General features: G+C 41.0%; 1 protein-coding gene across 1 annotated transcript in view; it reads right to left on the bottom strand.

Moving 5' to 3' along the window:
• Positions 1–15,272, bottom strand: part of EFCAB6 (EF-hand calcium binding domain 6) — a 221,107-nt gene that overhangs the window by 133,937 nt on the left and 71,898 nt on the right. Inside the window, exons 10-11 of the mRNA XM_032882820.1 lie at positions 13,728–13,852; positions 7,794–7,942 (exon numbers count right to left, since the gene is read on the bottom strand). Of these exons, the coding sequence (XP_032738711.1) occupies positions 7,794–7,942; positions 13,728–13,852 (274 nt within the window). The remainder of the gene's footprint in view (positions 1–7,793; positions 7,943–13,727; positions 13,853–15,272) is intronic.

The raw sequence follows: 15,272 nt of genomic DNA, 5'->3' as shown, positions 1-15,272 counted from the left end.
TTAAAGTCTACCATTACATTAAAATAAAAATATATATGGAAAATGGCTTTTTAAAGTCTCTAGAATATGAGTGCAGTCAAGATTTTATGCTTTATTACCAAGATGTTAGGGTTTTTAATTTAGGCCCTAGATCTTGAGTATTTTTTTCTAAACACAACAAACTCAACAAGATGGCTTTTTTTTTCCCTCCCTATACTATCCATTCTTGAGTTGGATAGGAGGAATAATTTCTCCAGCCATTTTATTATGAAGGTTTAGATTTTATTTTACTTTCTTGCTTTATTCTTTCCTATGTTGTCTGCGATTTTTTTTAAAGGATGTATTTTTAAGTTTTATTTCTCAAATTAAGATGCACTAAAATGAACTTTTTTCTTTCCGTGTAGACTTTTACGAGTTTTAACTCACATACAGATTTGCATCACCACCGCCCCACACAGGACACAGAACAGCTCCATCACCCCACCGCCTTCCCGGTGCTGCCCCTCCAGAGTCGGACCTCCCCCCACCGCCCCCAGTCCTAGAGACCAATGACCTCTTCTTTGATCCTACTGTTTTGTCTTCTCCTGAATGTCCTAGAGACAGACTCCTAGAGCAGCAGCCTTTGAGACTGGTTCTTCCGAAGGTCGCTGGGATTCAGTGCCGTTCACATCGAAAGCTCATGCCTTCCTATTGCCGAGAAATACTCCATCGTGCGGATGGCCCAGTTTGCTTGTCCAATCGCCTGCTAAAGGACACTTGGGGGCATTCCCATTTGGGTGAATTATGACCAGAGCTACCATGAACATTCTTGTACAGATTTTTTACTGAACTTTTCGTGTTTTTTCAGTACAAAAGTCATACAGAATTAGCCCAGCACAATCATAGACCCATGAAGCTGCGAGGGCAGGTCCAGGGGAGCTCAGGCTGCTCACTTCTGGCAACAACAGGTGTGCCCTTGTCCCCACACTGTCCCTCCCACCAGTCTGCATTGTTCTGCCTCCTCAGTGGCTGGAGAGGAGAGCAAGGCAGGGAGGAAACAGCCCTGCCACTCACTGCCACTGGGGGTGACACCAGTTGCACCTCTGACGCCTGTTTCATGGGGCCAGTGCTTTCCTCGTAGAAACCAGCAGGTTCTCTCTTCCTAGGAGGTGACATAATGAGTGGTAAGTCCCCAACCATCACCCTCTAAGGTCAAGAAATCACCGTGACAGTGCTGGGAACCTGGTGTCCTCTCTGAAGGTGAGACGGCAAACAACACAGCAGTTGGATGGGCTAGTGTAGACCACACTGTACAGAAATGTCCACACAGGAGAGTCATCTAGAGTGACAGAACAGACTAGAAGGACACATTAAACCAAATTATGGAGAGAATTGAATGTATGACAAAGCAGACATTAAAAACAATGGGGAAAGAATAATAAGTGGTGGTGGTAAAACAGATTATCTATTTGGGAAAAGAATGTGAATTTAGATGCCCACCTTATGTCAGGATGAATTAAAGTGCTTTGTTTTCAAAGACTAAGAAAAACAAGCGGAGTAGAAAAGCGTATTTATATCAAGCCTGGGCAGGAATGATGAATTTATAGATTACGCAACAGAAGACATTCCAAAAGAAGATTAATGTATTTGATTATATTAAAACATAAACTTCAGAACAATGAGGTGTCACGTGAACGAAGGGGAAGCAGCAGGCTGGGAACAACGGCAGCACGAAGCTGCCCTGCTTATGACAGAAAAGGGTTATCTCTTAATAATTAATTAATTATAAAAAATTATTAAACAGAAAGGTAATGAAACTGACTTCAAATGCTGGCAGCGGGGGCATTCCCCAGTCAGAACACGAGGAGGATTCCCATCAGGGGAGATGTAATCAGCGCGTGGCCTCACGGAATCGTCCAGCATTGCTCCAAGAAATATAAATTAAGACAATAATGAGGCACCATTTTATACCTCTTAAGCTATCAATATTTTAAAACAAAGTTAATATTCAATGCCAGAAGGCATATGAAACTAGAACATTCATACGACGTTGAGGGGGATATAAATCACTATTATTTTTTCAGATTGGGCGATCCTTATAAAAATGCACACAAGTATTTGCACTCCAGCCTTGAATCAGACACAAAGCCTGTCCCTGGCGGTGGCCACGACCCCAGTCCCCTCCCGGGCCCTTGCCCGCCCTCTACCCCACTTCTGGCTCCCTCTTGCCCCCGGCTTCTTCCAGGCCCTGGACCATGCCACGGCGGGGCTGCCTGTCCTGGGGCTTTCCCCCTGGTGTCTCAGGTCTCTGTTTAAAGCTCATTTGCTGAGAAGCTTCCTGAGGTCCTCCCTAACACTCTCATGATGGCCCCATCACTCTGCACACCTCCCTTCAGCCCGGTGGGTCTGTGGACTGTCACCTCACCCACTAGCAGGTAGCACTCTCTGAGCGCAGGGCCCATGTCTTCCTCTCCAATGAGTTCTAGCACCTAGCACAGCACCTGGCACATAGTGAAGGCTCCAGAACTATCCATGGACTGGATGAACAAATAAATGAACGAACATATGCAAATTTGAAGAAACCAAAGACTCCAGAGTGACTTGGTTAGAAATATTCTGGTCTATAGAACTGAAGAGCCCAGATGGGCAGTCATGACCCCATCCACCAGCCCCAGTGGAATGCTGCTTGCTTCCTCTGGATGGCATGTCTTCCCCCAGCCACCTGCGTGGGAGACTCTTCTACATCTCTCGAAGTTTCCACTCAGCTCTGTGTACTCTCTGGAGACTTTTCTAACTTTCCAGCCAGCAAGAACACATTAAGGTAAGATTTCTGGCAACACAGTGGCTCTCTCCCCAACCTCCTCATATAATCACAGAAAACTATCAACCAATACATCAACTATATCAACACTTACTGGAATAAATATATCAACAAATGATCTTAAACATACGGTACAAATTGAAACCAAGAAAGGGAAATCCACAGGTGCTGGAAGCCTGGGACAGAGAGAATGTGAGTTATTCCCACAAGAGCCTAGGGAGGGTGTCAGACCTGGACGGAGCAGCCTGTGCTAAAGGCAGCCCTGGGATCTCCCGCAGGCACTAAGAGGCTGGGGTTTAATGCCAATTTGGGGCTCAGAGACCTAAGACTGCTAGACTGGGAGAAGATCTGGCACAGTTGAGAGTTTAGGAACCAAAACAGATTCTAGGAAAACAGTCAGAAAGGAACCCAGACAGATAAAGACATGGAAAATGCAAGGGAGTCTGAGAGACAGCGAAAGTGGAAGGACGAGGTTCAACAAATATTTAGTAAGACTTCCAGAAGAAAAGGCCAGCGAGAGTGGAGTAGAGATAATACCCAAAGAGTAGCAGCAGGGAATGTTCTAGAATTCATGAAAGATACTAATCCTCACCGTGAGACAGCATGCGTCTGGGGAGGTTAAATAAACAGACATCTCTAGCAAGACACATTGTAGGGAAACTGGAAAGTAACAAAAACAAAGAGAAAAGTCTTGAAGGCAACCAGAAAAAGAAAAAACAGATCACCCAGAAAGTACTGGCAATTAGACAGCAGACTCGCAACAGCAACAGCAGAGGCCGGAAGACCGTAAAGAGTGTCTCTCAGAAGACAGCTCTCAGATAAGAATTGTATTCCCTGCGTAATCTCCATTAAAGAGTGAGTGGAAAATAGACATTTTTGAAAACAAAGACTAAACACCCACCCCGCCCACTCACAGCACCTCACTTAAAGGATTATTACGGAACATACTTCAGGAAATTGAATTCTGAATGAGGGGTGAGACTGAAGAAGCAGTGGTGAGCCAACAAACTGGTAAATCTGGGAAAACCTACAAACAAACACGGATTGCAAGAAAAAAACAAAAAACCCACAACAACACACCCAATAATGAAGACTAATCTGGGTCCAACCAAAACAAAGCTGGATCGAAACACTAGCAGATAGGAACATGTCCATTGAAGCCGCTTGTTTTCTTCAGGACAGTAGAAATATTGTGAACTTTTGGCTTTATCAGTTCAGAACATGTGTTAAAAATTTAAGGGTAACTTCTTCTATAAGAATAGAAATAAATTATTTAAGTCTCAAGACAGTGGAGGGGAAAGCACATGATAAGGAAAACTCAGAAGGAACCAAACACAGTGGAGGAGGGCAAAAGAAAAAGAACCGAGAAAAATCAGAGAGATAACCATAGAGCGGTAGAAGGAAAAATCCCAAACACGCCCATCACGAGACACGGGAACATGCTACACTTGACTGCTGAAAAGGCAAAGATATTCATTTGGAATTTTCTAAACACAGATATGCTATTTTACAAGAAGCATACTACGTAGTAGTAACAGTGACAGTTAAATAGCTGAGAAAAGATACACTGGACAAACACTAATCCAAAGAAAACTGTTACGGGTATTTCAGTATCCAAGAAGACAGGCCATAGAAGCGAGAGGGACAGAAAGGTAACGGCATAATTATAAAGGGAAGAGTTGACAGGAAGACAGGACAAATCTTAATGCAGATATGTGCACCAGAAGACAAACCTGATTCATAATTCAAGATACCCATACTTAGGTATTCACCACGCTGTTGTCCCTTGTGCCCGGTTCTACTGGGAATTGTGGGTGAACTCAACAGAGGGTACAATTCAGAAATCCCTGGGTCTCTGGTGAGAACACGTTGTCACAATGGCATGACCTCAGCTGCCCTTAGTGTCCTAATACGTATGTTCACTCTGCACGCCCATTGTGGTCTTCATAGCTGCCATCGTTCTGGTGGTCCCTGCTGCCGTGGGACTGTTTGTCATTTGTTTCTAGGTTCTTAGCACTTTCCATAATGTCTGGTAGAGAAAGGGACTCAATATGCATCTATTTCTTTTTTTTTTTTAAGATTTTATTTATTTATTTGACATACAGAGATCACAAGTAGGCAGAGAGACAGGCAGAGAGAGAGGAGGAAGCAGGCTCCCTGCTGAGCAGAGAGCCCGATGCGGGGCTCGATCCCAGGTCCCTGGGATCATGACCTGAGCCGAAGGTAGGGGCTTTAACCCACTGAGCCACCCAGGTGCCCCAATATACATCTATTTCAATTATAATTTTGTGGGTGGCTCTGTTGGTTGAGCGCCAGACTCTTGGTTTTGATTCAGGTCATGATTTCAGGGTCTTGGGATGGAATCCCACATCAGGCTCTGTGCTCAGTGTGGAATCTGCTTGAGATTCTCTCTCTCCCTCTGCTCTCTCTCTTTCTCTCTCTCTCTGATAAATAAATAAAATCAGGGCACCTGGGTGGCTCAGTGGGTTAAAGCTTCTACCTTCCCAGGGTCCTGGGATCAAGCCCCGCATCGGGCTCTCTGCTCAGCAGGGAGCCTGCTTCCCCCTTTCTCCCTGCCTGCCTCTTTGCCTACTTGGGATCTCTGTCTGTCAAATAAATAAATAAAATCTTTAAAAATAAGTAAAGAAAGAAATAAAATCTTAAAATAGTAATTTTGAAGATGATGAAACCAACAGCATGCCTGTCTGTCATATGCATCCCTATTTGAAAAGCACAACATAAAACTGTAGATGTACTTTAATTACAAACACATAAAAATTACATATGTATGTGGATACAGGTGAAGGGAGTGTGGAAACGTGAAAGCAGTAAATTTGTTACATAAGGTGGATTGTGACTTTTTGGTTTTTATTTTTATTATTGTTTTTAAATTATTGTATAATTTTGAAAATGAAATAAAGAGAAATGACTATATGACTTTTGGTCATCCAACGAAGTATTTCCTAAAAATTGTCACCATGTTGGGATAGAACAACAGAACTGTTTTCTGAGCCATGGAAACACTCACTCCTAGGGCCACATCTTACCTTTTACTCTAGAAGCCACGGTGGCAGCACACAGTGATCCTCTCTGGATGTACGGAGGGTCAAGAAGGAAAAAGGAGTCTGTGGGGAAGGGATCTAGTTGGCCTCGTTTAATACTAGTTTTCCTGGGGCACCTGGATGGCTCCATCAGTTAAGCGTCCGACTCTTGATTTCAGTTCAGGTCATGATCTCAGGGTTGTGAGATAGAGCCTGTGTCAGGTTCCATGCCTGAAGCCTGCTTGAGATTCTCTCTCTGCCCCTCCTCCAGCTCAGGTGCTCTCTCTCTCTCTTAAAAAAAAAATACTATTTTCCCCCTCTTCTCTCTTGCCTCTCCTTTCTAAGTAACCTAGGTGTCCAGCAATTATCCAGAGCTTCACAAGACAATCTTTCCAGTAGCTTCTAGCCTACTTCCCCTGAGACAGGGTGCTCTGAGCTACCCAGACAGAGCACCAGGTAAATTAAAGACAGTATTCCTTATGCAGAGTCTGGTCTATGTGCACCATTTCTAAACGAAACAGGGATCTTTGGAGAAATGGCTGATTCCTGGTCGGTGGCAAGAAATGTACCAGGAGAGTGGGAGCATGTCAGAAAGCAAGAGAGCTTTTGGCGACCGCCAGGGTCGCACCGACAGGACCCAGCAGCCAGCATGAAAGGCCAAGGCAGTCCAGACTGAAGATCAGTGAGAATAATGATGACCTGAAACTCATCAAATATGTGGACATTCGTGAATTATGATCATTTTTTTATGAAAAATCGCTCATTGCTCAAGGATACTTGGGAACCAATTCATTATCTTGGAAGGTGGTAAGTGAAGGAAAAAGCTAAGGATATCCTGCCTTTCTTAGACAAAGTGTGTCTCGTTGTTACCAAGCAGCTGAAGAAGGGAAGCTTTCATTACAGAAGGACTCCAACCAATAAGAGAAGAAATGACAGACGGGCTATACCCCCACTTTATAATCCCCGGTGAGCGCGTGGTTGTGAGAATGACCAGCCACGGCTGCTAACACCACACAGAGAGAGACAGCCAGTCCACACGTGACTGCCACCCCCAGGAAGTATTCTTGCCAGAACACCTGAACACGCATCTGAATAACAATCCATTTAGGGGCAGGGGGGTTGGGAGAGGGAGATGGGAGGACATGTCAAATGTCACTGCAGATCAGTCAGACGTCGGGTGGAAGAAATACCATGTAATAAATACATCATAATAGATACATCATAAGGGAAAAAATTAACAAAGGCAGCGAGACCCTACAGACTAAAAACAGAATTGTGGGAAATCAATCAATTGCAATGCACAGACCTTATTTGGATCCTGACTCAAGTTGTAAAAGAAAATCTATGATCAGTTAGATTTGAAAACTGGCTGGATGTTTAACAATATTATTGATAATTCTATTAGGTCAAAACCAGTATTTCTACCATGTTTTTTAAAAACGCTCTTATCTTTTAGAAAGACGTAGCGAGATCTTTGCAGTAAAATATGGTATCTGGTATTTATTTCAAAAACATCCAGGATTGGGGTGCCTGGGTGACACAGTCAGGTAAGTGACTGCCTTCAGCTCAGGTCATGATCTCAGGGTCCTGGGATGGAGCCCTACCTGGGGTTCCCTGCTCTATGGGAGTCTGCTTCTCCCTCTCCCTCCACCCCTCCCCCTGCTTGTGCTCTCACTCATTCTCTTTCTCTCTGTGTCAAATAAATAAATAAAAACTTTAAAAAATGCCTGGGGTTAATGGAAAATGGAGCAGGAAGAGAAATGAAATGAAGGACCACAAGCTGAACATCGAAGCTGGGTAGTGGGTACGTGACTGGATTCATTACAGTATTCTCTTTACTTTTGCATGTGTTTGAAATTTTCAAGAAAAAAAAAAGTGCAAGACATTAATAAAAAATAAATGAAGCTCCTCCTTATTCTCACAGTTGACATTTGGGGGTGGGAAAATTGTCAAGGAAACAATGGGACTCTTACCTTTTCATTAACTGGATAAAAATTCTCCTTGGTAATCGGTACACAAAGGTGTCGAGGACAATCTTTAGGTAATTCAAAGATACATATCCACTTTTGGAGGGGTCCCCAGCACTCAGGGCCTTTTCAACCTTTTCATAAGCCTTGGGAAGCTGTAGGGAACGAAAATTTGAGTGTTGCGTTCGTAGAAATCCACTTCACAGAGCTGTTCACCCAGTGTATTTTTACCAAAATCTCGTCACATTTCCCCCTCCAAAAACTGATCAAAAAGATAACGATGGCACGTTCTGAACTTCAAATGTTTAATTGATGAGCTCACTGCAGAATAGTATCCCCAGCCCCAGCGACTCAACTGACAAGGCAGACAAGCTTCTCAGGGAAAAACAGCCATATAATAGCTTCACCTCAAATTTCAGAGCTAAAAATATTCGGTGGATCTGCCGGTTTGATACATCTTTCTTAATATACTTTCAAGCCATTCCTACTGGGAGCCCATGCGAGGTTCCTCCTGATTAAGTTGGGTCAATCAAACGAAAAAGCTGGCAACATTTTATTAAAAGCAGAAGTAGCTTTTAGACTAAGGAAAATCATTAATATAAAGATTGCATAAACAGAGTACACATTGTACATTTCTTTAATTATTCTTTTTCTTCTTTAAACGAGAATCACAAACAATCGGGGTGAATGAGCCTTGCTTATGGGACTTCTAAAATTCACCAAGGTAGGTTAACCACTGATTTTTATAGGACTCATAAAAATACTATGAAGATTCGTTTTATTTCCAAAGGTTTTCCCGCTGTTTGTTATTGAGTAATAATGGTACTCTCTGATATTTCCAACCCTCTCCACTTTGTCTGAATTGTTCCCCCCATCCCCTCTAACTGCAATGAGAAACAAAATAACCACCAACCTAGCACATATGGTGACTTAAAAAAAAATTATGACAAACCAGAAGAGACTCTTAATCTCACAAAACAAACCGGGGGTTGCTGGCGGGGAGCGGAGGTATGGAGATGGCAGTTGGGTGATAGACACTGGGAGGGTATGTGCTATAGTGAGTACTGTGAAATGTGTAAGCCTGATGATTCACAGACCTGTACCCCTGGGGCAAATAATACATTATATATTAACAAAAATAATTTTTAAAATATTTTCTATGCTGGAACATCGAAATACATGCACAAGAGTCTCCATCCACCAAAGGAATAAGAAGCGATTCACTGAAATTTCCATAGGATACACGGGAATGTTGGACATCTAATGGGAAAACCTTTAAAAATATTTAGAGAATTGCAGGGCCTAAATTTCTTAGAAAGTTGCACAAAACTAACCCAAATGTGGCTAAATTTCCCCCTATCTCTTTTAGGGGGATGGGTTCACAGAGAGAAGCCAGAGCCAGATGTGGAGTACAGTCTCAATGCATTCACTGAATTAATGAAATTGCTTTTACTATCTTGATGACATTGGTTTCCATTGACTTTTTTTCTGGGAGAATGTTTCTGACATAATCAAGAGCTTTTAGGAAAAGAGCAGGGAGTGAAACAGACATAGTGTCTTGGTGGCATGTATAAACCTTTCAGGGATTTTCATTGTGACTGTTTATAATGAAACAAAAGGGAAAAATGCAAGCAATTCAGCAAAAAGAAGGACGTAAAGATACCTGGGAGTCTCTCCATCCAGTTTTTTTCTGTAGTGTTGCAAAAGCTCCCATAATGATCATATAAACATATAACTTTACAAAAATGTGATCATGGCTATACATTCAGATGGGACAGGGGCTTTTTTCATTGAACAGTATCTCATGATATTTTTTCCTGTAAGAACTTATGTCAACCATCACGCTTTTAAATGATGTGTAGCATGCCATCATGTTACTGACGGACCAGCGAAAGGTACGCTCCTTTTCTGTTTGTACATGTAATGTGTATAAACATTCCCTTGATCCACTATCTAAATGAGGTCTTTTCCCGTATTTATCGCATTTAGGAATGTGTTGAACACCCTCTCCCTGATGTGAGTTCGTGCAATCTCCACGAGAGCATACGGTGTCTGTTTTGTTCACTAATAATTACCTAGAATGAAGCAGAATTTGGCACACTGTGGGCACTCAATAAACAGTAGTTTAAAACGAATACATTTTTACCAAAAACATTCTAAAGAAAGGCTACAAAATGTATAAAGCTATGAGACATAAAAATTAAAATCATAGCTGAGATGACATTCTATCTGCATCAGACAAAAATAATTTAAAAGTCTAACAATAATTGGGGTGCTGGGCCGGCTCCGTGGGTTGGGCATCCGACTCTTGGTTTCAGCGCAGGATGTGGTCTCGAGGTTGTGGGATAGAGCCTCGTAACAGGCTCGGTGCTTAGGGTGGATTCTGCTTTTTCCTCTCTCCGTGTTCCTCCCCTGACTTGTGCTCGCTGTCTCTCTCTCTCTCTCTCTCTCTAATAAATACATAAGATCTTCAAAGAAAAAAGTCTAACGGTATCAAGTGTTGGTGAGTAGGTAGAATGACAGGAATTCTTTCTCATATGCTTTGGTTGGGTGTGTAAATTGGTATTCTGAAAGGCAATTTGATACTGCCAATAAAGCTGAGAAGTGTGTCTGCTACAAACTGGCATGTAATTCCACTCCTAGGCGTAATTCCTAGAGAGACCTTTGCACAGGTGCACCGAAAGATACGGATGCAACCCCTTCCAGGGGCGTCATTTGGATTAGCACAAAACAGGGAGCAATCTCCATGTATCCATAAGAGAACGTGTAATTTGTGTGTATATAGACAATGGAAAACCACAGGAAGAAAGAAAAGAAAGATCAGGCAAAAAACAAAGAGCTCAGTCTGTAAGGAAACATAATACAAATAAATATAAACACATCATCTACAAAGGTTTCGCGCCATAAAAAGAAACTAAGAATAGGAATTCATTACAAGAAAAGCTTGAAGTCAGGATGACAGAACAAGGAAAGAGAAGGGATAGTCCAAAGCGAGATCGAAAACCAAAATAATATCATTACAGGGGCTAATAAACAAATTTAGAAACAGCAAGCGTAAGAGGCAAGGCTGAAATTCAAATGAATAATAAAGAAATGGCTCAAAAGACTATCACTGAAGGCAGAGGAAAAAGACAAAAGTATTGGATCAAGTTGGGAGCAGGTGGCAGCCATCAAGGGTAGACCAAGATGGCCCGGTGGGAGGATAGCTGGGAATAACACGAAGGGAACGGAAGATGCAGGGAAGACAGAGGGAAGGCGGGAAGGAGGGAAGGATGGAAGGTGGGGGAAGATTTTAGCGACACAGAAAAAGTTTTCTACAAGTGAAGGGAGGACTGAATCCGTCCATCAAAAGGACACCCTGTGATCCAGGAAACTTTGACAAAATGCTTAAGGTCAGTACAGCTCAGTTTCACTTTTTAATTTCAAGGAGCCAAAAAAACAACAACAAAAAAAAAACCCAAAAAACCCACCCCTAAACCAAAAACCAAAACTTTAGGCATCACTTTGTAGGTGATTTAGGGAATCACCTACAAGGGGAAAAAATATCTGCTGCCCTCAGGCTTCTTCTCCAGAGCACCCAGTGCCAGAAGACAATGGAACGATGCTTACAACATTTTGAGGGAGAGAAAGGAAGATAGAAGAATTATATCCAGCCACGTTGTTCTAGTAGGAAAGTCAGAGGCAGAGTCTCAAATATGAAAAAACAGAGGGAATAAAGTACCCATGAGCCTTTCTTAAGGAAATTACTTGACAGTGAAATCCAGCCAGCCCAAAATAAATCAAAATAATGAACTCTGAAAGGGATTAACTATGGTAAGCACTGGAGTGTAGTGATGTGCACTGAACCCACGCAAATACGAAACGAAGACAAGACAACTAGGGGAATTATAGGAACAGAATGGAGTGTTAATATCATTGTAAACCCTAAGAACAAAACAGAAACAACGAAATTTGTGAGGTGGGGGGCACAGGAAGTGAGAGCCCGCCCCGCGCTGCCTATAATTGAAAGATCCTTCAAAAACACCATCATTTCTGCAATTCTTAATGTCTTTCTTAATCTCTTTTCTTGTCTTGAAGTCCCTTTTGGGACCTAATATATCTTGTGGTAAAGAAATATTTACCAAAGTGCACATCTATCTTCAGCTTCACTTGAAGCAGGACTTGACAAGAACTCGGACTTAAACCAGGCCTGACGGGCGGGGTAACTTTGAGCTGGTCATTAAACCCCTCCATGCCTCAGTTTCCTCAAGTTGAAGCCAGGATGGTAAGAGTGCCTTTACGGAGCTGCTGTAGGCTGAGGAGGGGAATACCCAACAAGGCCCGGCACACGGGAGGCCCCACAGAAGGGTTAATTACGAGGGTGCCATGTCTCCTTTACCTCTGGTAAATTCAAAGACATTTAGATTAAATATGTCTTATTTGTAAAAAGGAGCATGATTCTCTTCTTAAATTATGTCTATCTATGTATCCACCCACCCAGCCACCGAGGCAGCCATCCTTCTATATATACGAATAAAGACAGACCTAGAATTATGTTCGCCAAATGTTGCCTTTGATTATTTCTGGGTGGTGGTTTTGAATAATTTATACTTTCTTCTTTGTACTTTTCAGAATTGCTTACTTTTTTGGTAATGCTAATGCATTTTGTAATGGTTCTGTTTTTACGAAAACAATAAATTTATTAACAACAATAACAGAAAACAAGTTTTACTAATTTACCAACACAATATTACATACACTCACTTCTCCAACACCTTGATCAACACTGGTTTTTGTTAATTTTTTTCCTCATTGACATTTTTCTCCAGAAAATTCTATATTCATTGTTAAAAGTTCTACGTACCTTTGGAATATTTATGATTTTTCTCGTTTATGTGGCACATATTTTGTCAAGTTTCCTATTTGTTTACACAAAGTTTTGCTGTGCAAAAGCTTTTCATTTTAATATAATCAGATGTATCAGTCTTTTTCTTTATGGTTTTCGGGCTTTACGTCACACTTAAAAGTCTCAATTTCAAGATTAAAAAATTTTCACACACATTTTTAAATCTAATAGTGGATGCATATAGAATTTGTTTTGGTGTGAAGAATGGAAGGTTACAAACTTTTTCCCCCAAATGGCTGCCTCGTGAATTATCCGAATTACTGAATGAGCCACTCCCCAGCTCCACCACACTGTACGGGAATGCCTGATATCATATGCTAAACTCACACATAAAGACCAATCCATTACCTACTAGTAGTTGGTAAGACAGTGTCATAGTGTCTTAAATATTATACCTTTATAATTTTTAAAAGCTTTTATTTTTAAGTAATCTCCACCCTCAGTGTGGGGCTCAAACTTATAACCCTGAGATCAAGAGATGAGTACTCTACCTACTGAACCAGCCAGGCACCCCTATAAATTATTTTTTATGTGGTACTGCAAGTCCTTTACCATAACTTTTCAAAAGAAAATATATACATATATATTACATACATGTATATGCATATATACATATATGGGTGTGTGTGTATATTAGATAGATATGCATATATCCAGATAGATTTGGATACATCCTTATATCCAGATATAAGGAGAGCAGATATGAATGCTGAATCTTCCTATCCAAAAACCAAAAAAAGAGCTCTTCATTTATTCAAGTTTTCCTTTATTTTACTCAATAAAGTTGTCTCATGTACTTAGGGCAGTCTTGAATATTTCTTACCACATTTAGTATGTGAGTAGTACAGAGGAGACACTTAAGAAGCAGACTCTCACCACCTCTACCATTACCAAAGGACTGTCATCAGGACTTGAAGGAGGCCTCAGGGTTGGGGAGGTGAAGGAGGATCAAAGCAAATTTTTAGAAATAACGTCAAGACCTAACGGTTTTCCACAGCTGTCACTTTCCTCAGTTCACACTGTAGAGAACCCTGGCATGAGGGAGACACTCTTACCTCTTGGCAAAAGGTCCTCTCAATTTCATCTAAGGAGCGGTTTTTCCAGACATTTTCCGAGGAAGCAGAGCTGTGCAGGCACTCCTCTTTGTAACTCTTGACTGGCTGATTGTTCCATGAGATCTCTATTAAAACAAAAGAGCTTCCTCTTATTCATGTTGCCAAAGGTACGTTTAAATATCCAGGGTTCCCTTTTCATCCTAACCTGTCCAGTAAAAAGTAGGACCAGAATGAGTCAAAAGCATGAGAAGCCATGTAAAAAATGGTATTGAAATAATTGGCTGAACAAGTTGGGAAAAAAAAGTGAATCTACCTGCTATCTTATGCTAGGATAAACCTTAGATAGAGTAAAAAGTACACCAAGTGAAATAATAAAACCATGAAAGCAGTAGAAGAAAATTAAGATGGATATTACATAGCATACAATCTCTGTGCGCAAAGTCTTTCCAAGGGACACATTATAGCCCCAAATCATTTAAATAATGGATAGGTCTGATGGTACAAATATTTATTTTTTGTTTGTTTAAAAACACACACACACAAATCACAATGAAAGAAAAACAAGTGAGAAAAACTGTAGGTTAATTACCATGATGCATGAGTAGCTCTTACGAATCAATCAGGTAAGTACTCACAGAACAACAGACTAAGGTTATAAACAGGTAATTCACACGAAAAGAACTAAAAAACACAACAGATGTATGAAAAAGTACTCAAACGCATTGGTAATTGTAAGTCTAACGAAAACAAGTTAATTTTTTTCCACTTGTCAAAGAGGCATGGATACAAGGGAATGATAAAGAAATCGGTTCTGGCTTATGTATAGAAAACCTGGGACGTAAACACTCTGAAACCTCCTAGAATTTTACACAAATGGAATTACAGGACTACTCAACAGACGTATACGGGTACAGGTATTTTCTGCACTGTTTAAAGATTTTTAAAAATTGAAACAATTTAAATGCCCATTAATAGAGGATTGCTTTTATAACTTATGGCTCATCAAGCCTGTAAAATACCACAGACATTAAAAACAAAGGTGCCTGTCTAAATTAACAGGCGTGGAAAATTTTCCTTGATATATATTGTTTCATGATTGAAAGAAAGGATGACTAGCATAATTTAATTTTCATTCTAATACGTATGTTGTGTATTTGCAGGTCTACCCATCCACCTATCCACCCACCCATCCATCCATCTACCCATCCATGCAGCAGAAAATAAATCGGGGAGGATAATACATCAAAAAGAACACAGTGGTAGGATTCAGGTGGAAGGAATACGGGGATTGTTATTCGTGTTTTTTGCGGTTTCTGCCTTTTTTTGCAGCCAGCTTGTATTACTTTTATAATAAAAGAGAATAAAATAAATCTAAAATATAGCCGTTTTCTTTCTCAAAGTCGACTGCAAAGAATCACAAATGGTTTCCCAGATTTATTTCCTAAAATGTCTGCAAATAAGCTTCACTCAAATTAAGCACACTTACAACGACTCAGCTGCAGTTAACAAACTGCCAGTCATCTGGAATTCCATTTCCTACCTCAA

This window comes from Lontra canadensis, unplaced genomic scaffold (assembly GCF_010015895.1).
Source record: "Lontra canadensis isolate GAN:19392208 unplaced genomic scaffold, GSC_riverotter_1.0 scaffold84, whole genome shotgun sequence".
Classification (NCBI taxonomy): domain Eukaryota; kingdom Metazoa; phylum Chordata; class Mammalia; order Carnivora; family Mustelidae; genus Lontra; species Lontra canadensis.
The sequence above is the reverse complement of the archived record's forward strand: the minus strand, read 5'-3'. Positions and strand labels throughout refer to the sequence as shown.